At 36.4% G+C, this 23521-nt stretch overlaps 1 protein-coding gene across 1 annotated transcript in view; it reads left to right on the forward strand.

Annotated features, from left to right (window-relative positions):
* scaf4b (SR-related CTD-associated factor 4b) overlaps positions 1–23521 on the forward strand; it is a 41581-nt gene that overhangs the window by 1374 nt on the left and 16686 nt on the right. Inside the window, exons 4-16 of the mRNA XM_039678680.2 lie at positions 68–229; positions 311–440; positions 1581–1948; positions 2059–2154; positions 2341–2432; positions 2519–2582; positions 2666–2953; positions 4955–5025; positions 7306–7520; positions 7659–7759; positions 11224–11337; positions 13940–14096; positions 14204–14298. Of these exons, the coding sequence (XP_039534614.2) occupies positions 68–229; positions 311–440; positions 1581–1948; positions 2059–2154; positions 2341–2432; positions 2519–2582; positions 2666–2953; positions 4955–5025; positions 7306–7520; positions 7659–7759; positions 11224–11337; positions 13940–14096; positions 14204–14298 (1953 nt within the window). The remainder of the gene's footprint in view (positions 1–67; positions 230–310; positions 441–1580; positions 1949–2058; positions 2155–2340; positions 2433–2518; positions 2583–2665; positions 2954–4954; positions 5026–7305; positions 7521–7658; positions 7760–11223; positions 11338–13939; positions 14097–14203; positions 14299–23521) is intronic.

The following is a 23521-nucleotide window of genomic DNA, read 5'->3' on the forward strand; positions in this document are numbered from 1 at the left end:
TATATTAACGTTATCATATTATGGTTGCTATTATTATGTGAAGATTATGTTTGTTTTTTCCTGTCAGTGTAAACCAGATCTAAAGGTCCCTGGTCTCTACGTGGTGGACTCAATTATCCGACAGTCACGCCATCAGTTTGGCGCAGACAAAGATTTGTTTGGTCCGAGGTTTTTGAAAAACTTCACCGTAACATTTCAGAATCTTTTCCAGTGCCCAGCTGATGACAAGGTACTGAATAATCCCATCCAGATTTTACAGTGAATGCAGCCAGCTGAATGTTATTGATGGATTTTGTGTGTTGTGATGTAGGGGAAGATCTTGCGCGTGTTAACTCTGTGGCAGAAGAATGAGGTGTTTGGCATGGACGTCATCCAGCCGCTGTTAGACATGGCCACAGCTCCACTACTGCCCGTTTTAGAGAATGGAACTACAGTTGCTGGTAAATGTGCAAAATAAATGTTTCATGTTTCAGCGGAAACATATTTGTTTCTATTAGGGATGCACCGATATGGAAATTTGGTCCGAGACCCGATAATTCTTTATAATTGAAAGCCGATAACCGATATATTGACCAATAAATCCAAATCCCAATTTTTATATAATCTTTGAGAGCCTGATTATAAAAACAAAAGTCACACACATTTGTAACGTTCTCATTACAATTTTATGTAGCCGATATGACATAACTTATTTTGGTCTTTTTGAAGTGATTCCAATCATAATTCAAGCAATTCAAAAGAATCATGTTGAACTGTTCGCTTCTCAGCTGAAGGAAATAATCCATTATTTATCAGATTAAATATATAGGCCAAATTTTCTTAACTGGCCAATAAAGATAACATTAAAAATGAATATATATCAGCCGATACCGATAGCGTGCACCCCTTGTTTCTCATCTTTTTATTATGCTTTAACTTTTAGGTTTTGTGTCTGTCCTCTTGAGTCAAAGTATTTAAAGTTACACTATTGTTCAGTAGTTTAGAGTCTTTTAAGATTTTTTTTTTAAAGTGACTTTAGCTCTGCATTTAGGCTGCATTTATGTAAAAACAGTCATTTCAATTATGCGTTTTCAATTTGAATATATTTTAAAATGTTTTTTACTTAAGTGATCAAAGCTGAATTTTCAGTGTCAGTTTCACATGATCCTTCAGAAATCAGTATAATATGCTGATTTGCTGCTCAATATAATTATGCAAAACTTACTATGCTGTGCTACTTAAAGATCTGTTATATATTGAAATGGTAATTATTTTGATGATTGGAAACAAAATCAGCATTTATTTAAAAAGGAAATCTTTTGTAACTTTATAAATGTCTTTACTGTCGCCTCTGATGAATTTAATGCATTCTTACTGAATATTTACAACTGCAACAAAAACATTGATGTACACTTTTGGATTGTAGTACATATATTTGGCAGAATTCTGATGGAAATACCTGGGATGGTGTTTGATATTCTAACGAGAAGTTACTGTAACCTGTATCATATTCAAACCAGCAGCCTGTAGTTTGCTGATCTGTGGTTTAAACTGTAGCCTCATCTCTGTTGTTAAACTGCACTTTAAATTGCTTTTTGTAGCTCCTCCAGCCATGCCAATACCAATGGCAGTGCCAGAGCCAACACCAGCACCATTTATTGCAGCTGTAACGCCAGCGCCCGTACCCAAACTTCAGAGCCCAGTGCCCGTACCCAACTTTCAGAGTCCAGTGCCCGTACCCAACTTTCAGAGCCCAGTTCCCGTACCCAACTTTCAGAGTCCAGTGCCCGTACCCAACTTTCAGAGTCCAGTGCCCTTACCCAACTTTCAGAGCCCAGTTCCCGTACCCAACTTTCAGAGCCCAGTTCCCGTACCCAACTTTCAGAGTCCAGTTCCCGTACCCAACCTTCAGGGCCCAGTGCCCCTCGCTGCTGTCGCACAGCTCCTACAAGGCACAGGGGGTGTAGAGGTAACACGATATTCAACTCAAATTTGATTTATAAAGCACTTTCAAAGTCATACAAATTAAGTGCTGTGCATAAATAGCTATAAAAATCAAACTTGAGTTATTCGCTTCAGTTACAGCAGCTTCTCCAAAGTCTTCAGCAGGCCGGAGGGGCGGGGCTTCCTCAGTCCACGGCCCCGCCCATTGAGCAGAAACCATCATTAGCTAAGGTAAACCATCTGAATGGTTGAGTTTGACCATTTTGACTTTCCCCTCGCATCCTTGTATATCTACTTATAATAAATAGAGTGGAATCAGTTCTTATGGTGTATAAAAAAAACACACTGCTAATGTTAACACATGGTTTGGATCTGTTAATTCACTGCCTGTAACATTGTGTTTCTGGTTTGACTCAGTCTCTGCTGGATCGATTTGATTACGATGATGAACCTGAACCTGAACCTGTAGTGGAAAAGCCTGAACCAGCTCCTAGTGCTCCCATTACCATGTAGGACATGAATAAACTCAGTTCACATACAGTGAAATTTAATTAAATTAATTAAATTATTTAATTAACATTGTCATTCTTTACAGAAACCTCCCTCCAGAATTACAGCAAGCCCTGCAAGCTCATCTTCTAAGTCAAATCGTTAACCAGGTATTTATTCTGGCCGACAGAGCTTTAACGAATAAAGACTTGTTAAAAAATTGCATGAAATTAAAGTATTTCCTCACATCTAGACACAGATGCAGGGACAGATGGTGTCCCAGGGTCCAGTGCCGTCCCAGGGTCAAGTGCCGTCCCAGGGTCAAGTGCCGTCCCAGGGTCAAGTGCCGTCCCAGGGTCCAGTGCCGTACCAGGGTCCAGTGCCGTCCCAGGGTCCAGTGCCATCCCTGGGTCAAGTGCCGTCCCAGGGTCAGATGGCACCTCAGGAGTTCCCATCGATGGTTCAGACCCAGATACCAGAAAACCCTCCTCAAACCTTTGATGAGAACATCATACAGCAAAGTACAACCCAGCAGCCACAGGTACAGAACATCGGGATATTAATTTAGAGGTCGACCGATTTTACCGATATTTAGATTTGACCATGCATGCCGATAACCGATTATTCAACCGATATTTTTATTTATTTTTTTATGGATACTGGATTAAAAACAAACATAACCCTCCAAGTAAAACAGTGCTGAACTGAAATGTGCTAAATTAAATAAATATATTAAAATGAGAACATGAGAAAATCATTTAAACATTAAAATATTACAGGGCAAATATGTTTTTTTTTTCTTTTTTTTCTTCAAGCTATACCCTAGGTCATTTGTAAATTTCTTAGTTAACACTTCGCAAGTCCCATTTGTTAACAAGGATGTAATATAGCTTTTATGAACTATGCGTTTTGCGATATACGATATACAGTTTTACTGCATGCATCATTATTTGAGCAATACAATTGTACCTTGATCATTCATGTTAATTTATAGTACATTAACTAAGGTAATAACAGAACTCAATTTAAAATGAATTACTAAATGTTGAAATTAACAAACAATCTAATGAATAATACTACAATACTTATTAACCATAGTTAATTCTAAAAATGGATTTTTTATTGTAAAGTGTTACCATTTCATATAGAGAAGGCCACATATATTTAAATAACTGCAAAGGCCATAGCATTAAAATTACATAAATGTAGACCTATATTACATGTATAGTCTCTCACTTTATTTGCTTCTCTTTTAGAACACTTGATGTTTATCTAATCGAAATAACAATATTGAAGTGAGAAAAAAATATAACTGAAATCGAATGCATTTCTGATTTATGTTTCTGTCGGCTGCATGAACATATCACATATCAACATATATGTTGAGAAAGCAATCACATCACTAGCTTTTATGCAACTTTGCCAGCTAATGAATGCATAAAAGTGACAAGCCAGATCTAAACTAATGGAAATAGATGGTAACAATTGCGACATTAAACATTTGGGTCATGTCTGCGCGTGTTTTTGTCACATTGCAGGGCTCCAGACTAACTTTTTTTACTAGGAGCGCTGTTGCCCCTGACTGAAAATTTTAGGAGCGCAAGCAGAAAATTTAGGGGCACACCTTAAATCAGCTCGCAATGCAATTATTCAAATTTTTCCCAAAATAACTGTAATACTGACAAATTATTTAATAATAAATAGACTTAACATTATGATATGCTGTTTTATTTTAAGTTCACAGGGCTCCAGACTCAAATTTGAGGGCAGCACCACCTCGAGTAATCGAGTTATACAAAAAAAAAAAAAAACTGGTAGCACTGGGGTTGACAATAAATCACTTAGATTAATTTAGTTATCCTCTTATAATGTCTTAATATTAATTAAAAACAAAAGGAGAGAAAACATGTATGTATAAGGACTTGGAGTGAATAGCCAATAAACATCTTACTGTTTACAATGTTTTTTTTTTTGTTTTTTTTTTAATAATAATAATAATTTTAATGTTTAAATAAGAGTTTTCCAACATCTTAAAATTTTTCGTTTTAGGACAATCTTTGAAGAATGAACAAAAAATGTGTTGATCATCACAAAAAAATACAAAAAATAAAACATTTATATAATTTAACATTTATGATATTATCATTTTGAAGAGCAGGACAAAGATGTGTAGGCTACGTTGTAAGCGTTTGACATCATATTTATGGTTAGAGTTAACTTACTAGCCTAAATCCATGGTGAAATTTGGTCGCAGTCTGGAGCCCTGCATTGGTTTACTTCCACTTCCTAGCCGCTCTAGCAACGGACGCAAACCAGAAAAACTATCGGCGTGCATTTTTGCCGATAATGATAGTTCCACCAATCAACTATCGGTTCCGATATATCGGCAAAAGCGATAAATCGGTTGACTTCTAATATTAATAACTCAAAACATCCTCACCGGTCCAAGCTCTAATGCTTAAACTATTCTAAAATCAGTTTGCCCTTATTTACACATCAGTGAGGCTAACATCACATGCATAATTCCTTTGACCCATTTCAGGATTCAGCTGAGACAGAACGCTCGGTGCATGATGGGAGAGATCGAAGACACGGCAGACGAACTGGATCAAGGTATGTTCTCTGAGTGCGCTTGAATAAAAAAGCCTCTACAATGTTAGTAAATCCCTCACATATGCAGCTGAATTATCATGCTAGGTGATTAAACAATGTCTGTCATTAGCCACTGGCTAATAAATTGTTGGATTTACGTTAGAGGCTAAGTATATGTTCATCACTGATATGTTTTCACTCGCTTTGAACACTCGGACTAAATGCTAATGAGTTTTGCTCTCTGTCTTTAAAGCACACTATTACAATTCATCTTACTGTAAACTCGAATCACTCGCATGAACACTGTGGTAGTTTTATTACATTAATGGGCTATAATGTTGGTGCTGTCATAAATATGATTACTTGTTTTACATGTATGTTTTTAACTTTTACACTTGCAAAATGTGTATTTTAGTCAGAATTATTTCACTCCTAATCTAATGTGTCTGTTTGAGAGATTGAAGAGTGTAGTTTAGCAAGTCCCTCTTGTTGTCAGAATATGCAAAATAGAAATAATACTCACGGTACTTTCTAACATCTACAGATAAGGATATAAACCATAAAATATAAGTTGTGTGTTGAGGAAAACATGTGTCAGAGGCATTAATCATCACAAGGCTTATCAGGTCCTAATATTCAAACTCACCCGCACCTTTCTATTATTTGCAAGTTGGACCTTGACCCGGCTGAACCCGATAGGCAAATTTTGTAATAATAGCATAATAATAACTTCGACTGTTTGCCATTTAACCCTAAAACCGTATTCTGGACAAATGTGGGCAAAATAGTTTTGATTTATTTTTTAAAAAATTCCCTTTATCTGAGCGGTACAAGACTTGGCTACTTTTCCTAAGTTTGCCTCCTGAACACACCCACATTTTTTGACTCAATTCTACAATGTTAAGTGGGTGAAAAAAACCCCCCTCCTTAATCTTGTATTTGGGTCAAAAATGGGCACCCATAGAAATGAATGGGAAAAACTAATTTAGAGCATTCTAAAATAAGCCAAAATAAGACACCAGGTGACAGCAAAGTCACTTCATCTTTAGGTTTTAGCTCTAAGAACTTATTGGAATGATATTTTAATGTAGTTAAAAAAATAAAACATAAAAATAAGCATAATTTACATAGAAAATATTTTACTTTTTGAAGTAAATAAATAAAAAAATACCCCCAAATAAATAAAACGCACCATAAATGGATAGACAAAACTTTATCGAAGACAGTGATGTATAACATTTATAATAAATAAAAATTAGGAGTCCTCTGTGCCCACATTTGTCCACAATTACAGAATTAAGGGCTATAAAGTGAAATACGGTTTGAGGGCTACACTATATTAATGATTGCTCATTCAATGCCACGGCCGCTGACGTCAGCATTAGACTTCTGAGCCGAGTCTGACCATAAATTTTAGATTTAACAAGACGGTTCATTCATTATTATAAAAAAAAATGAGTGAAAGAAAGTGTCTTGTTTGAGACTGCACATGCACGTAAGCTGGAGCAACATGAAATATAAGCTTTGTCTAGATTTAATTTTGCACACAATAGGAACAGGAAAACTCTTGGCTGGGGTCGCTGTTTTTTAACTTTATTTCCCGCCTCACACTTTTCTATTCTTAATTTTACAAGTTGCAAGTTACAAAACACACCACAGTGCCGACTGGCTCTCATCAAGGCCGGGTGTTCTCAGATCGACTCGGTATTACACAATGTTAGACAGACTCGGGACCCGACTCGATAAAGCAAATCGCCTCGGTGTAGACCTCTATATCACACGCATCTGTCAAAGCACAACAGAGCAAGATATTCCCAGGGCATAGACTTGACTAATCGATAATCAAATTCATTGTCGATTATTTTCATTATTGATTTTATCGATCAAGTCACATTTATTTATATAGCGCTTTTCACAATACAGTGATAACATGAAAGTAGTACAACACAGATCAATAATATTGTTAAATGTTAAATATCCCCAACTAAGCGAGCCAAAAGCAAGGCAACAATGGCAAGGAACCAAAACTCAGATTGGATGGAGAACAAAACCTTGGGAGAACCCAGGCTCAGTCGGGGGCCAGTTCTCCTCTGGCTAACATTCATATTGTTTATATATAATTATTAAATATATATTGTTTATATAAAATGGCGCCATAACATATCGCCGGCGTTGAGTCGTCTCTTCACAGGCATTGGTCTTCTCATCACAGTTTGTTTCAGACCTAGTCTTAATGTAAAAAGCTGTGCTATTTTATGAAGACAAGCTGATTTGGTGGAATCATTCATTCATAATCTCCAGGTCTCCACGGAGGCGATCGTCTTCACACTCACGCAGATCGCGGTCCGGTTCCCGTTCCCGCAGAGAACGCTCGAGGTATCATCGCACGCGCTCCCGATCCAGAGAGCGTCGAGGACGTTCTCCAAGGCCACGCTCGGAGGAGAGGAGAGACCGGGAGAAAGAGCGAGAGCGGAGACAGAAAGGATTTCCGCCCATCAAGAAGGAAACTCTCAGCGGTGAGAACGCCACAGTTGTTTCTTCCTTCATAAAATCGATTATTTGCTATCTTTTTTTGCACTGATTGTAAATGTTAATTGTCAGTGTACTGTTAATGTTCTGATATGGTGTTGAGTGTTTTCATTTGTTTGTTGCAGTCTGCAGTACTACATTATGGATCGGACAGCTGGACAAAAAGACTCAACAGCAGGACATCATGAGTCTGATGGAGGAGTTCGGACAGATCGAGTCCATCAATGTATGTATAGATCAGTCTTATCAATGTACGCTGCTGTTTAAAAGTTTGGGCGAGAGTTTATTTTAACAGAATTTAATGATTTTATGCCGCAAGGATGATTAAATTGATCAAATGTGAGAGTAAATATATTTTATGATGTTATAAAATATTTCTGTTTAGTAAAGGCCTTTAAAATAAATTTTTTAAGAGGGAGTAGTGTCATCTGGAAGTGTTTGAAGGTGTACAACTTGTGTGTAACTTTTTCGGTTGAACAACATTTAGATGTATATTTAGGCGTTCTAAAAGATACTTTTTGTCAAGATTTAGATATTTTTGTTAGTTTAGTATCAGATTTTTCCTTATGACTTAGATAAAACAACATTTTGAACTATTGGGAAGCTTTTAAGTTACTCTAAGTATTTGATTGATCATTTTAAAAATCTAACCAAATAAGGAATAGATGGCGATAATTCAAAACAAACATTGCAATTAATTGGCAGTTTGTTAAATTTAATTCAATAAATTGTAATAAAACTTCAGAAAGAAACCTAACAGCAAACATAATAAACTAACATAACAGCAAACACAATCTATTCATTTCTGTGTGTGTGAGCAAGAGAGATAGACTCGTGTATTTTTTTCATTTATTGGTTTTATTTCACATATTTTCAAAAGTTGCCATCTTACAGTCTTACCAGTAAATTTGTGTGTGTGTGTGTCCTTTTGAAGATATTAACCCCTTCATGGCTAATTTGTTTTGTGTACCACCAAAAGATTCTCTGATTTTTTTGGATTTATTTTCCTCTGTCATTTTTTACCATGAATGTATGAAAATGTATCTACTTCACACATAATGATAAATTCATAAAATTATATATATATACTTTCAATTAACTTTAATATAACAGAAGAGTTCATTTTCAAAAACAGATAAATCCGTTCTTGTTTTTTTTTTAATGTTTTTTTTTTTTTTTAAACTTGTAACTAACAACATGTCCCAATTGGGAGAGGGTGTGCAGTTTTTTTTCCAAAGAGTTTAATTAAACTTTCATGTAATATATTTTTGGATGTATTATAAGTTCATAAATGTAACTGGTTGTGTACACTTGGCACATAGTATCTAAATATCGATAAATCGATCGATATAGCCCTGAATCGAATCGTAATCGTATCGTAGAATTTTTTTGAGGTATCGGCAAATATCGTATCGCTGGCTGAGAGAATCGATATCGTATCGTGATTAGCTGTCCGATTTACACCCCTAACATATAAAGAAGAGTCTCGGCTAGTAAGCTATATTGCGTGTGAGGATGCTGGAGGCGGAGATTTATAGCCTTTTCTCACAACACTTGATATAATTAAACTTATCAATTTGATGGCGGATCCAGAAAGGTTCAAACGACAATCACCATTGACAACAGATTCAACCGCTTTAAATTGTAAAAGACTGTGTTGTGTCGAACTACAACTCGCATAAAGTTGATAATTCCGTGAATGACTGTCGCCATCTCTGTTCAAAAACAGCAATTGCAAAGAGGAAAAACTGCGGACTGCAGCTTTAACATATCCAAATCATGTCCATTATTTGTGTTGTGTGTGTGTGTTCACATGTTTTGGTCAGTTCCACCAAAGAGGCAGTACAAATTAGGGCTGCAACAACTAATCGATAAAATCGATTATAATCGATTATGAAAATCGTTGTCAACGAATGTCATTATCGATTAGTTGGTCTGATTACGTCACGGGGATTGTTTACATGGAACATGCGCTTCTTACATGCGCTTCATGAGGCGCACATGCAGTCTCTCTCCCTCGCCGCTCTACCCTGTCTCGCGCGCGCAACACGGACAGTTTGGAGCACATTATCTTCTGTCTCGCATGCGCACTCTTGATTCAGTGAGTTTGAACTAATTTGCGGGCATCAGGAAACCGCTATCAATATGCAGCACACGAAAATCATTCACCTTTCGGTAAATTCGCCGTTTTGAAACCAAAATAGGTGACCTACGTTAATCGTGTATACTTTATGAAGCCATACTATAGTATAATGTGAGATAGAAATGTATATTTAAGTCATTAAATTCAAGTTAACCTAAGCTTTTCCCTCCACTGCGGCTGTCAGTCATTCTCTATTCGGTGTTCAAACAGCGCGTCGCGTTACAACAGTTAACATGATGATCTCTTTCCAAGATGATTCAATGTTATTATTATAATTGATCCGTAGATAAAGGTATATGATGGTTTTTCTATCTTGCTAGACTTTTATTGCTGTAACTTAATCACTTTCTACTGAGTGTCTGTTAGATCACAACACTATAGTAGAGTCGGCGCAGTATAATTGTTCTTCACGTGCACAGTAGCCTAACTGAAATTTAAAACTGTTAAAAGAAAAGGCTTAATAAACTATTCCATAGATACTGTATAATACACCGTCAATATGTCTTTCTCTTTCCTTGGTGCTTTTAACTTTAATGCGGCGGACACTGAAGAGCTGCGCGCCGCCCTGTGACTCCGTGTTGCTTCAAGCGCATCATTCAGCGCTCGCGATGCGCATTTGCACTCTGTGCAGCTCTTTCATGATCATGTCATAATACTTTTGCGCAATGAAAGCTTATTAATAGCCTTTCTTGTTCTGTCCTATCTATTATATTTTGCGTCCTCACTAAACAGCTGTGCTTTACATTTAAAACAGCTGTGCATCTGATTTTTACGATGTTTTTCATGAATGTATAACAACAATACAAAGAGCAATGTGTACGTTTTACCAGAGTTAGTGCTACACTTATTGTCTCTTATTTGTTCCCCACTAAGGAATGTTTTTTTCACTAAATGTTTAGATTTTATAAAATTATTGTGCACTTGTGATATTTCTAGGCTAAGTTTTGCTGAGTTATCCACTAATCTAGTTTACAATAGCATTTTTGTCATAGGTTATGGTCATATATTTTTTTTATTTCTTGTTTTTCTTTATAATGAAGTTATCTGTATTAAGTAGATTGTTTAACACACAAAAGAGTGTGGTTTTTAGGGTTTTATTTTGTTATAATAAACAAAAAATGAAATATAATTTTTATCCGATTAATCGATTAATCGAAAAAATAATCGTCCGATTAATCGATTATCAAAATAATCGTTAGTTGCAGCCCTAGTACAAATAAGGCAGTATCACATGTGAAGGAAGTCCCAGAATGCACTGGACTTTGTGCATTATTGTATATGAGACTCAAATAGGTCTATTATAAGGTTCCAATTCAGTTGGGATGTAGTTGTCTATTTAGACAGCAAGGCTGCTTACTAGATTTTGGAACAGAGCCTTTATCCTTTATCTCCTCCACAATGGAAATATTGCTTACAGGAATAGTCAAAATGTGAAACATGTATCTTATTTTATTATTAAGTCCATTGCTTATTTGTGGTTACATTTTCTTAACATAACATTTCAAATGTTTTTATTAAATACATATTCTGTGTTTGATCCTGTGCAGATGATTCCTCCCAGAGGTTGTGCCTACATCGTAATGGTGCACAGACAGGATGCCCACACAGCCCTGAACAAACTCAGCAGAGGGGCTGTTAAAGTCAACCAGAAATCCATTAAGGTACCGTGACCAACCTTTTCTTCCTGTCCACAGTGTTCTTGGGTTAAAATGCCTTGTCAGGGTTATTATTACTTATTATATGACTCTCTTGAATACATTTAGCGCATGCTTCTGTCCAAACCAGGAACATAACAATAGGGTTGGCTAACGAAACCAGGCACTGATATGGAACCGGTAATGCGCGTAACATTTTGAGAGGGTAAAGAAGCAAACGTTTGCCTATCATTAAATCATCTCAAACGGTATAACTTTAGCTAAACATGGCCGCTCGTTCTAACATTAACGTGCGCTATTATTAGGCTCGTATCCAAGTGTTCATGCAGAGTGTGGAAGTTAAAAATGAAATGTATCTTCTCAAAGACCAGGTACACTATGAACAAAACACGGAAAAACTTCATAATATGATAAAAAAAAATAGTGACTGAGAGTCAAGTATCTGATATATATTTTATTTATTCATTTTTATATATTTATTTATTTGTGTTCTGACATTCGATAATGAAAACTCCTGATAATTTCTCTTATACGTGTGTCCATTTGCTCTATTTATTTGTTTATAATACATTTTAAAAGTATTTAATTTAAGGATGTTAGTTGGTTTGCGTTCTGATCTATTCACTGAATATCTTTAATAAGAATTTACCTTTATTTAATTTGTACTCTTAAGATTATATGTGTTAATTTACTTTTGATTATTTAATTAAATTTCTGTACAGGAAATGTTAGATCTACCTAAAAAAACTTGTTCTATTGTATTTATTTATTTGTGCTATTGTTTAAGTTTAATTATTCGTTCTTTTTTTTTATTAATGACCGTTTACTTGTCTTTAATAATCTTTGACATTTATATTAGTTAGTAGTTTTAGCTGTGGTATCGAAAATGGAATTGAGAATTGTTAAATTTCATATCTATCTGCTATCTATAATATTGTGTGTCATAACCTTATTTATCACAATACAAGGAAACATAGGTCAAAAACAATAACTATTTTATTAATTTGTTACTATTTTGTGGTGGGGCCAGTTGAATTGAGATTCCCAGCCTTATTCAACGCACTACTAACTAACTCAAGCAGGCCCCGCCCCTTTAGTTTGCATATGCCTTGGCTATGAATATAATAAATGAGGAATATTGTGCCATTTTCATTCCTGGAAGAAACTCAAGACTACAATGGAGGCGTTTCAGGGAGTTCAGAAACAGTGACATTTATAGAGAATAAAGGAAGATAAACATAATAGGTCCTCTTTAAACAAAAGCTAGATTAGGGAACAATACATATATATGACACTGATCTGTATAAATGAGAGTTGCTGTAGAAATTGATCTCCTAGTACCTAGCTTTGCTAGTTGTATGTCTCTTGCATCACTCTGAACTCTTCTTCTCACATAATTAATTTATTGGGTAAGTAAAAAATACATTTTTCTCATGATTGTCATTATACACGAATAGACTTCCAAACACACAAGTCCATTCTTTAAATGACAACCATGCAATAGCGTTTGTGTTTGTTGTTAGTAGGGCTGGGTATTGACACAAATTTCACAATTCGATTCGATTTCGATTCAATATTGATTATTTTGGATATCAGTTACAGTAAATGGCAAATTTTCTCAAGGAAATAAAATCTCTTAACTAATGCTGTAAACTATGGGAGTCTAGTTGGGCTTCATTAGCCTAATATGAAGGTAATAATGTGCTGTTTTGTAGCTATACAAACACTTAAATTACACTTAATTATTTTTATAATAAGAAATAAGATTATATGAAATATATAAACATTATATAAACATTTAAATGGTGGCTGTCATAAAAACTTGCCAGATTTATTCAAATATGCATTAAATATAGAAGAACATTAAGATTATAATGCATATGTAATATGGTGTATATATTTAGCAAAATGCTCCTCTCTAGAGTTATTTTTTCTAGCTGACTAACGAGTTTATGTGGGTTTTCTGAGGTTAATATGACGATACATGACATTGATTACAAGCTGTTTAACTGAAACGCTGATTGAGCGAATCAATGTGACATGATACGGATTTCGATAAGTCGTACTCTTATCTTTTAACACACTTTCAGATGCTCATTCATGTTTATTTTGCGCTGTGACTGGTAATATTAACCCGGAAGAGAGATCAGCGCTGCTGCTTCTCTTGAGCTGCGCCAGAGTGATCTCACGCCACAGCGGCAAAACGTTATTTATGTTTTTGAATTTCTAAAGAAAATGGACGTAATTTGAAAATTGAGACTTTGTTTCATATCAATAGTAACAAAGGACCAAAATTATTGCGATATTTTTTTTTAAACATTTATTTATTTATTTATTTATTTGATGCGCGCAGCCACGATACAACGTTCCATTCATTCAAATGAAACAAGATGACTAATCGATTCTTGAGATTTAAGAATCGATATCGGTTCGTAAAAATGAGAATCGATTCATATCGAGAAATTGATATTTATTACCGAGCCCTAGTTGTTAAGATTGCTTGCATTACTTTGGTTGTCCCAGATCCCATGTTTGAGTGTGTAGTAGCCCCACATGCTTGTTTTGAATCTATGTGTGGGCAGCTGTTTGACTTGTTGTCCTTGATCAGATCGCATGGGCATTGAATAAGGGCATAAAGTCGGACCTGAAGAAGTACTGGGACGTGGAGCGGGGCGTCACTTATGTCCCCTGGGAAAAAGTCAAACCCGACGGTCTCCTGAATCTTCAAGAAGGAGGCATGCTTGACTCTGAAACACTCAAATCAGGTAAACACCAACAAATGGCCTTTCTTTACATGTACAGCTTCTAGTGTGTATTATCATGAATTGGAAAAGACGTAATGTTTTTCAAATGACTTTAATTTGATCTTTAGAGTGGAGAAGTGCTGTGTCCAAACTGGTTGTGCCAGTAAGAGAAGGACCTGAAGGAAAGCAGGAAGATGGAGCTGCACTACCAGCGGTATCACAGGTAAAATATGAGGGGTTTCCTACAGAACTCCTCAAGGGTGTTAGGTGTCTCGTTCAACTTTTCTGCTCTCGTTTTGTCACGTCTTCGGCTTACAGTAGGCAAACAGTGTTTGTGTGTTATTTGCTTTGCACTGACGGTTTACTGGTGCATGGTTGCCATCATATCTGGCAAATGAAGAGCCATAGAGCTCAAAATAAAGCAAGGTTAGTGTCATGACTGTCTAGTTTTCTTTCCGTGTTTCAGCAACATCGCTTTCAATGACGGTTTTTGTCAAAACACGACATCAGTGTTCCACTACTGTACTATAGTAGAGCTGATTTTGCAGAAATATGTTTCTGGATTGAACCAATCAATGATGGTTGACATGTTGCAAACACTCTCCTCTAAATCTATCGTGTGTGTTTTAGATGGACCAGGTTGCTTTTTAAGAAACTTTTCAGGGCTTCATTCTTGGGCTGCCCCCCCTAATGGTCAACTACGTTTAATTTTAGTGGGTTAATCCTAGGAAGAACAAACCTCCACTGGGATTGGAGAAGTCACGCAGTGACAGATCGTTAATACTGCTGGTCCATGCAGTGATTTGGCAGAAAGTCCAAAGTGAGGGAACATTTTGAGAGGGTAAAGAAGCAAAAATCATATCAAACAGTCTAACTTTAGCTACACATGGCCGCTCGTTCTAACGTTAACGTGCGCTATATCGTATCCTAGCGTTACACTATGCTACACAATGAACAAAACACGGAGCTTCCTTCTCTCCGACAAAGTGGACAAACTTGCTCCTTTTTCTCATAATATGATGAAAATAGTGACTGAGAGTCAAGTATCTGCTATATATTTTATTTATTAGTTTTTATATATTGTATATTTATTTGTGTTCTGACATGAGTTTTCATTCGACGTTGAGGCTATTTGTCCGTCGGCCTGATATTTCTCTTATACGTGTGTCCGTTTGCTCTATTTATTTGTTTATAATACATTTTAAAAGTATTTAAGGGTGTTATTTTGTTTGCGTTCTGATCTGAGAGAAGTTCATACGATGTTTGCCGATATTGGTGTGGCAAGAATTATGCACGCGCTTAATTTGTATTTCAAATGCCAGACTAATCGACTATTGGCTTAAAGTACCCGTGAAATCAAAATTGAACCCATTTACTTTGTTAGCGCATATTACTAGTCTTGTGGTGAACAATTAATCCGTGCAAGTAAATATATATTAAAAAACATTTTTACCTTGGTAATCTTTAATCAAAATCTGAAAAGTTACGGAATGTTTTCCTTTTTCTGATGACGTAGGTTTCACAGCTTAGGTGGGGAAACGCTTAACCACTCCCCTCAAACCGTTAGTTCGCTATGAGCGAGAGATGGAGAGGAGGAGCGTTAGAGTACAACCCTGCCCTCTGTTCAATATTCCATTTCACTTGGAAATACGTCACAGCACTGGAGAAAAATCGTTTGCAACTTCTGGTTCACGGGGACTTTAAATGAATGACTAACTGTCGACTAGAGAAATCTTTAGTCGGGGGCAGTCCTACTTCATACTAGTAGTTAGAGCTGCACGATTAATCGTTAATTCGGTCTTGATTCAAACTAACACACACATATTCCTTATTCCTAAATACCAATGATTCAGCTATGTCTATTAAACATTTGTCAAGTACGATCACAGTGATTCAGATCTGCGTCTGTGCTGCCGCTGAGCCAGAGAGCAGTTATCATGGATGGGTATGAAAAAGCTTTTTTCATATGAAAAATGAAAACAGTTTTCACCAAATAGTATGATCGTTTCTTTTACGATCATTTAAATTCACAGAAGTACTGGGATCAAACTATATAGCTCTGAAATTAACACTACTGTCTATGTTAGCAACTTGACGCTTCAAATATTGTATAATTACATCGTTGCACCAGTAGGTGGCGACAAGTGACTTTTATTGTGTTTTTCATTGAATCATTCATTCAAACCGTTTTTTTAAATATTCGTTCAAATGAACTATATATTTTTTCATAAAAATGCAGCAATTAACTTTTTGTCAGACCTCTAAATGACGTGTTTTTATTTGTTTAGTTATTTATTGAGAATCGTGATCTCTGTGATTCCCGATTTTTCCTTTGTCCAGTCGTGCAGCTCTACCGGGAGTGTAACGGTACACAGAAATTATGCTTTGGTACGCACATTGGTTTTGATGTCATGGTTTGGTATGGTTTCAGTACAGCAGGGGGAAAAACAAACCATTTTTTTATTTTATTAAACCGTGGTTTACTGATCAAACTATGCCTGTTCTTAAAAAAAGAAAAAAAGAAAAGTATGTCAATATTGCACAATATTGCAATATCGTGCACTTATCCGGCAGCGGCTCACTCTGTCTTTTTTTATTTTTCAGATGTGTTTGCAACATCAAAATATATCGATATAAAATACTCAAGAGTTTGATATGATGTTCGGCACACGTGCAGAAGTTAAAACAACACTGTGTTCACGCGTCCCGAAATGTAGACTCGTACTGAATATGTGTACCGTTCCACTCCTACTTCATACTCTATTTAAAGATCCTTGATGTGGATTACAAATGTTCTGTTAGTTGGATTGCTGCTCAAAGATGCACCAGAAGACCATACTCGATCAAAAACTCACTCCATTTTTAGTCAACATAATTTTCCGACTTTAGATTTGACCCAAAAGTTTGACTATTTGCAAGATGAGGAACAGTGTCAGTGAGCAATACAGAAGCACAGGCTCTAAACTGAAATAATGACATACGCAAGCACAAAGAGACAGCATTTCTCAACTGGTTCCTTGTGATCTTGACAATTTCTTGGCAAAAAGTAGTACAGTAATGCATAGCCTCCAGATATCTAAACAACGATCATTCTTGCACAGTTAGCATAAATATTTTCTGCATATTTTAATTTCCTATGTTTAGTTACTTTTAGAAGTGCCTTATAAATAAATGAACTTCTGCATTAGATGGATTTGCATTTTTATAGTGTTTCTTTGTAAAGAATACATGATGCACAGCAAGCACAATTCGGTACACTGGGTGGTTCTGTTCAAGAGTTTGGCCAATAGCAAATGTTAACATATGCTGTATCTACAAGTGACGTTCACTGGCTCCTCACATGCTTCCACTCCATAACACACTGAAGCTCAGAGGTGGCCAGGAACTAGGGGTTTAGGAATCATTTTAAAGGGAAACCAGACTTTATGTGCATCACTGGTGGATTTAGAGAGAAGGCGGAAGAACAATTGCTGGGAAAACCAAAAGAGGACAACAGGTGGGTTCAGGGAATGCAAGGACACGCAATCATAGGCAGTCGTCTTAATGATATTATAATACCATTGTTTATTGTAAAAAGAACTTAATAAGAGTTTGCGTGTAGATTAAGATGTTTTAAATAGTTTTTATCATTGCAAAAATGCATCTAACTTTAATACAAGCTACATGACAAAACAGTGTGCCATACTGAAGCTACTTAAAGGGATACTCCACTTTTTTTGGAAATAGGCTCATTTTACCACTCCCCCAGAGTTAAATAGTTGAGTTTTATCGTTTTCGAATCCATTCAGCCGATTTTCTGGTATTTAGAAGAATATCAGTAACCAGACAATTTCTGCTCTCATTGACTTCCATAGTAGGAAAAAAAAGTACTATGGAAGTCAATGAGACCAGAAACTGTCTGATTACTGATATTCGTCTAAATATAAAAAAAAAATCGGCTGAATACATTCAATAACGGTAAAACCCAACTGTTTAACTCTGGGGGAGTGGTAAAATGAGCCTATTTCCAAAAAAAAGTGGAATATCCCTTTAAGTAATGTGTGAAATATTAACAGCTAAAACAAAACACATCTCCAAAAACAGTACAAGAAACTTCATTATTTGTCTGTCTGAGAGTCTTGAGGAAGTAAGAAAATGGAACATGTACATACGGGTAAAAACACTTTTGATAAGGGTACAAATTTAAAATAATCTGTAGGCTTTTTGTTCTTTATGCTTTAAAGCATCTTGTCACCAGTTCACCGAACTGTTAACCATTGAATCACTCCGACCAGTTAAGTCAGTGAGTGTGTTATCTGACAGATTCAGTGATTCACAGACTGCTTAACTGATTCATTAAACTGACCTACCATTATTAGTTCACAAATTGAATATTTGCTGGACTGAACTCAACTTAAAGATAGTCTTTGTTTCAAGTCAATGGATCAAGTCAAAATCCCAAACTTGTCATGGCAATTGTTATGAGTGAAGGAGAAGAAATATGTTCAAATGACTCAATGGCTATCATGTTTACAGTGAAGAAAATGCTATATAAATCAGGCCGATGACATTCTGGGACGGTACAAGAATATAGATAGGAATAAAAATGTTAGGTTTTGTGTATGTAAGTGCTGTAAAAGTGGAGATTTTTTTTCCCTCGGTACAGGGGAAAAAATGTTTTTTTGAAAAGAAAATTGAGAAAATGTAAAACTACAGACACTAATAAAACACTTAAATATGTATTTTAGATGTTTTCTTTCCGCTAGTCTGAAAGAAGACCTAATAGAAGCAAAATAGTTTATGAAAAACTATAGTTTTGCCTGTATTGAAAAGCATCTCAGATTGGTACGCTACTACCTTGTAACATAGTTTAACTATTTACTTTTCTGCTTTGAAAAGTTACCCAATGGTTTTCCACTGGTTAAAGGGAAACTCCACTTTTTTTTGGAAACAAGCTCATTTTACAACTCCCCCAGAGTTAAACAGTTGAGTTTAACCGTTTTCGAATCCATTCAGTCGATTTTCTGATATTTCGAAGAATATCAGTAACCAGACCGTTTCTGGTCTCATTGACTCCCATGGTAGAAAAAAATATATACTATGGAAGTCAATGAGACCAGAAACTGTCTGGTTACTGATTTTCTTCTAAATATCAGAAAATCGGCTGAATGGATTCGAAAACGGTAAAACTCAACTGTTTAACTCTGGGGGAGTGGTAAAATGAGCCTGTTTCCAAAAAAGAAAAAAAAAGCAGAGTATCCCTTTAAGCAGATTATGTTGATGATATTAAATGCATAGTTTCTATAGACATTATGCTATAGTTTAAAAATAGTTTTGTTAGTAAAAATAAACATTCGTTTAAACCAGTGGCTCTCATTTCTAGTTCGACAGAACCTCAGATTTTGTATGTCTACTTTATCTGACATCAGTTCATGGAGCTTTTGGTGATTTTTTTTTCTTTTTTCTTCAATCGGTTGTTAAATAAGGCAAACCTACCAAATGTGTAGATAATGTTCATAAATTCATCCAACAGTCCAGGAGAGCTCCGTTCAAACGAATGACTGCATATTAAATTGCGCGTCGGTGAATGTTTTGAGAGTTCTGCTTCTGAATGGAATGAAATCATCAGTATTCTCCAGTGGACTCTCAAAGGTGGTGCTGGATTTTGGATCTCCTCCTGCTTTGCGGTTCTATGGAGAACTCCAGTGGGAAGGTAAACGCTCATTGATTCCAGGACTTTAGTTGATAGCTGATTCCAGGGCCCTGAACTTCACTCAACCACATACACATGGAAAGGTAATGGCTTAATGCCAGGTTCAGGTTGAATGAAGTTTCACAGTTCTTATCCAGTTTAGTGAAATGATTGGATTTTCCCATGTTTGAAGATTGCGAGCATTACATGCATTGCAGTTTTAAATGACGTTTTCATTGTTCAGCCAGTCGGATTCAAAGCTGAGTATGAAATGCGGCAGCAATGACAAATGTAGATCGGCGAGATGAGGCCTTATTTCTGCTGATCCATCGCAGCGATGGCCTTGTGTACCTGCGGACTGAGTCTTTCATGATACAGCATCACCACATGGTGATTGGTCGGAATCGGCTGGAATCATTTTGGTCGAGCCACCAGGATATTCTGGACCGTCTGCTCTTTCCTCGAAGGAACCAGAGATTTGGTAAGGTGAAATTTTTTTTTAATTTTCTCCGGTTCAACCGCTGATTTTAGGCCACGCTTAATGGCCTTTTTTTGTGCTATTCAAACTCCCTACTCAAAATATGACCGTGCTGAATTTTAACATGCACTATAAATGCTGAGTTGGAAAAAGCCAACCATTCAAGTTTGAAACCTCATGGTTGGGTTTATCCATAATTGACCTAAACATGGGTTGAAACAACCCACACATTTTTGTGTGTGTGTGTGTGGCAAAAATGGCGAACCTATTCATTGTGCCAATCTATTTAAAGAGTTTAGTCTTAGGGTAAGTTCACCCAAACATGAAAATTGTCAATAACTCCTGACCTCCATGTTGTTCCAAACCTGTAAGACTTTCATTCATTTTCGGAAAACAAATGAAGATCTTTTTGATGAAATCTGAGAGATTTCTGTCCCTCCATTGACAGCTACGCATGTATAAACATTCATCGACTCACACATCAGTTGTAAACAAGCTCAATCATGTTCACTTGATGTGCAACAACCAATGAGGTTCATTCTCGTGTTACGCAGCACGTTTGAGCTTCAACAAGAACCAATGAGGTTCATTCTCGTGTTACGCAGCACGTTTGAGCTTCAACAGAACCAATGAGGTTCGTTCTCGTGTTAAGCAGCACGTTTGAGCTTCAAGAACCAATGAGGTTCGTTCTCGTGTTACGCATCACGTTTGAGCTTCAATAAGAACCAATGAGGTTCATTCTCGTGTTAAGCAGCACGTTTGAGCTTCAAGAACCAATGAGGTTCGTTCTCGTGTTACGCAGCACGTTTGAGCTTCAATAAGAACCAATCAGGTTCATTCTCGTGTTACGCATCACGTTTGAGCTTCAACAGAACCAATGAGGTTCATTCTCGTGTTAAGCAGCACGTTTGAGCTTCAAGAACCAATGAGGTTCGTTCTTGTGTTACGCAGCACGTTTGAGCTTCAGCAAGAACCAATGAGGTTCATTCTCATGTTACGCATCACTTTTGAGCTTCAACAGAACCAATGAGGTTCGTTCTCGTGTTAAGCAGCACGTTTGAGCTTCAGCAAGAACCAATGAGGTTCATTCTTGTGTTACGCATCACGTTTGAGCTTCAGCAAGAACCAATGAGGTTCATTCTCATGTTAAGCAGCACGTTTGAGCTTCAGCAAGAACCACTGCTCTTCAGATTTTGGACTAAACTGCTCAATTAATGTGGATTAGTTTTACGATCCCTTTATGAAACACTTTAAAGCGTCATGGTGTAGTGCATAGACTATCAATGGAGGGACAGAAATCTCACAGATTTCATCAAAAAGATCTTAACAGTGTGGTAGTCGAGACCACCTCACTCGAGACCGAGACCATAGAGGGTCGAGTCCGAGTCGAGACCGAGACCAAAGAGAGTCGAGTCCGAGTCGAGACCGAGACCAAAGACAGTCGAGTCCAAGTCGAGACCGAGACCAGAGAGGTTAGATAACCTAAGGTTGGGTCTCAAACCAGACTTAAAGTTATCTTCAAGAATATGTAAAATATTTGGTGGTAACAATAAAATTGGCACCATACTCAAACAGTAAACCAAATATACCATGGAATCATGTACACTGTAATGGTAAAAAGGCCACATAGTGGTGTAAAGGTAATTTTATTAGATTACATACAATTATTACAAGTATGCAAGTATGTGTACAAGTATTACAGTAAGTTCTTTTTCACATAACATTACTGCACACGAATTTTGTGTGGCTCTTATATGCAAACTGAATTAGGGATGATAAGGCAGACATTTTCAATACATAGTTGAACTAGAGGCTCCACATCACATCTGACCTGAGTCCTGCTGCATTTGCGTGCCGCGAACGTTATAGTCTCAAGTCATGCGCAGTTGCGCACAAGAAAGTCAGCAATCATTGGACGTTTCAATCAAACAACAATTTAAAGAAATATTAATATACAGTAATAATCATGACATATTTTGAATGGGACTCGAGTGGACTCGGGAATAAGTCAGAGTCCCGACTCCCAATATTTTCGAGTACGAGTCAATTCCGAGTCAATATGCACACGAGTCCATGACAAGACCGAGTCCGAGTCTCGAGTGCACAACACTGGATCTTAATTTGTGTGCCGAAGATGACCAAACGTTTTACGAGTTTGGAATTACACGAGTGAGTAATTGACATCATTTTCATTTGTGTGTGAACTAACCCTTTAACTTTTATTATCTGACAAATTCAAAAGCCGCAAGTGTCTAGCAGCATGATATAAGTCTAGACTGTGTTCAGAATAGGATTCTAGCAGAACTGCATACTCTGCAATATATTTGTACTGCCTACTCTTATTTTATTTTTTTAGTAGTATGTGGAAAGCAATATGCTTTAATAAACCTTGCATGTTATATAGTCTTAAAATATCTCGTCACTGGCAGCCCAATAAAATTAGGACTCACGAAAGAGCTGGTTGATCACAATTGAGTGCATCCTGGAATACAGTTGTCCATGATGCTGTGTGGTTTGGTTGTATAGCGCATGTTGACCTAATTTAGCAGGTATTATCTTCAGATTGACAATTTGCGCAGTATGCATCCTGCAAATATACTCATATTAAAATAATTTAGGTTCAATAAAGGCCTTTCAATACACTGATTTTACCATAGTAATGCATGCAAAGCAACATTTCTATAAAATGCATCCAATTTAATGTTTAACTCTAAAACTTTTTATACTCTTGACATCTAATTTGATAGCAGATCTTTTTTGTTATTGACTTTTTTGCCATAAACAGTGGCCCTATATAGGATTTGGGCACTTACACATAAAGCGGTCAAGAATTTCATTGATTTCGATTAAAAAAAATACAAAAAAAACCAAACGATTTTTTGCGATTACAACTCAATCCAGAAAACTTGGGATATTTTGTAAAATTGATTGTTGATCAATTTATTTGACAAATCTGTGACTTGTTAATTATCTTTAACCTTTATTTAACTGACAAAAGCACAAAGAAAAAGATTTTCAAAGTTGATGGCTGCAACACACTCCAAAAAGTTGGTACAGAGGCAAAACGGATGGATTATGGCTCATCACTTTGTGCCAAATATCATGAGAGCATTGTCAAACAATTCAAAAATCACATTTCTCAATGCAAGATTGCAAAGAATTTGTCTATCCCCTACTACTATACATAATATTGTGAAAAGATTCAGGTAATCCAGAGAAATGTTAGCACATTTAGGGTAAGGCAAGAAACATGTTGGATGAGCGGGACCTTTAAGCCCTCACGCGGCATTGCACGAG

The sequence above is a fragment of the Pimephales promelas genome, chromosome 16 (assembly GCF_988280905.1).
Source record: "Pimephales promelas chromosome 16, fPimPro1.hap1.1, whole genome shotgun sequence".
NCBI classification, from domain to species: domain Eukaryota; kingdom Metazoa; phylum Chordata; class Actinopteri; order Cypriniformes; family Leuciscidae; genus Pimephales; species Pimephales promelas.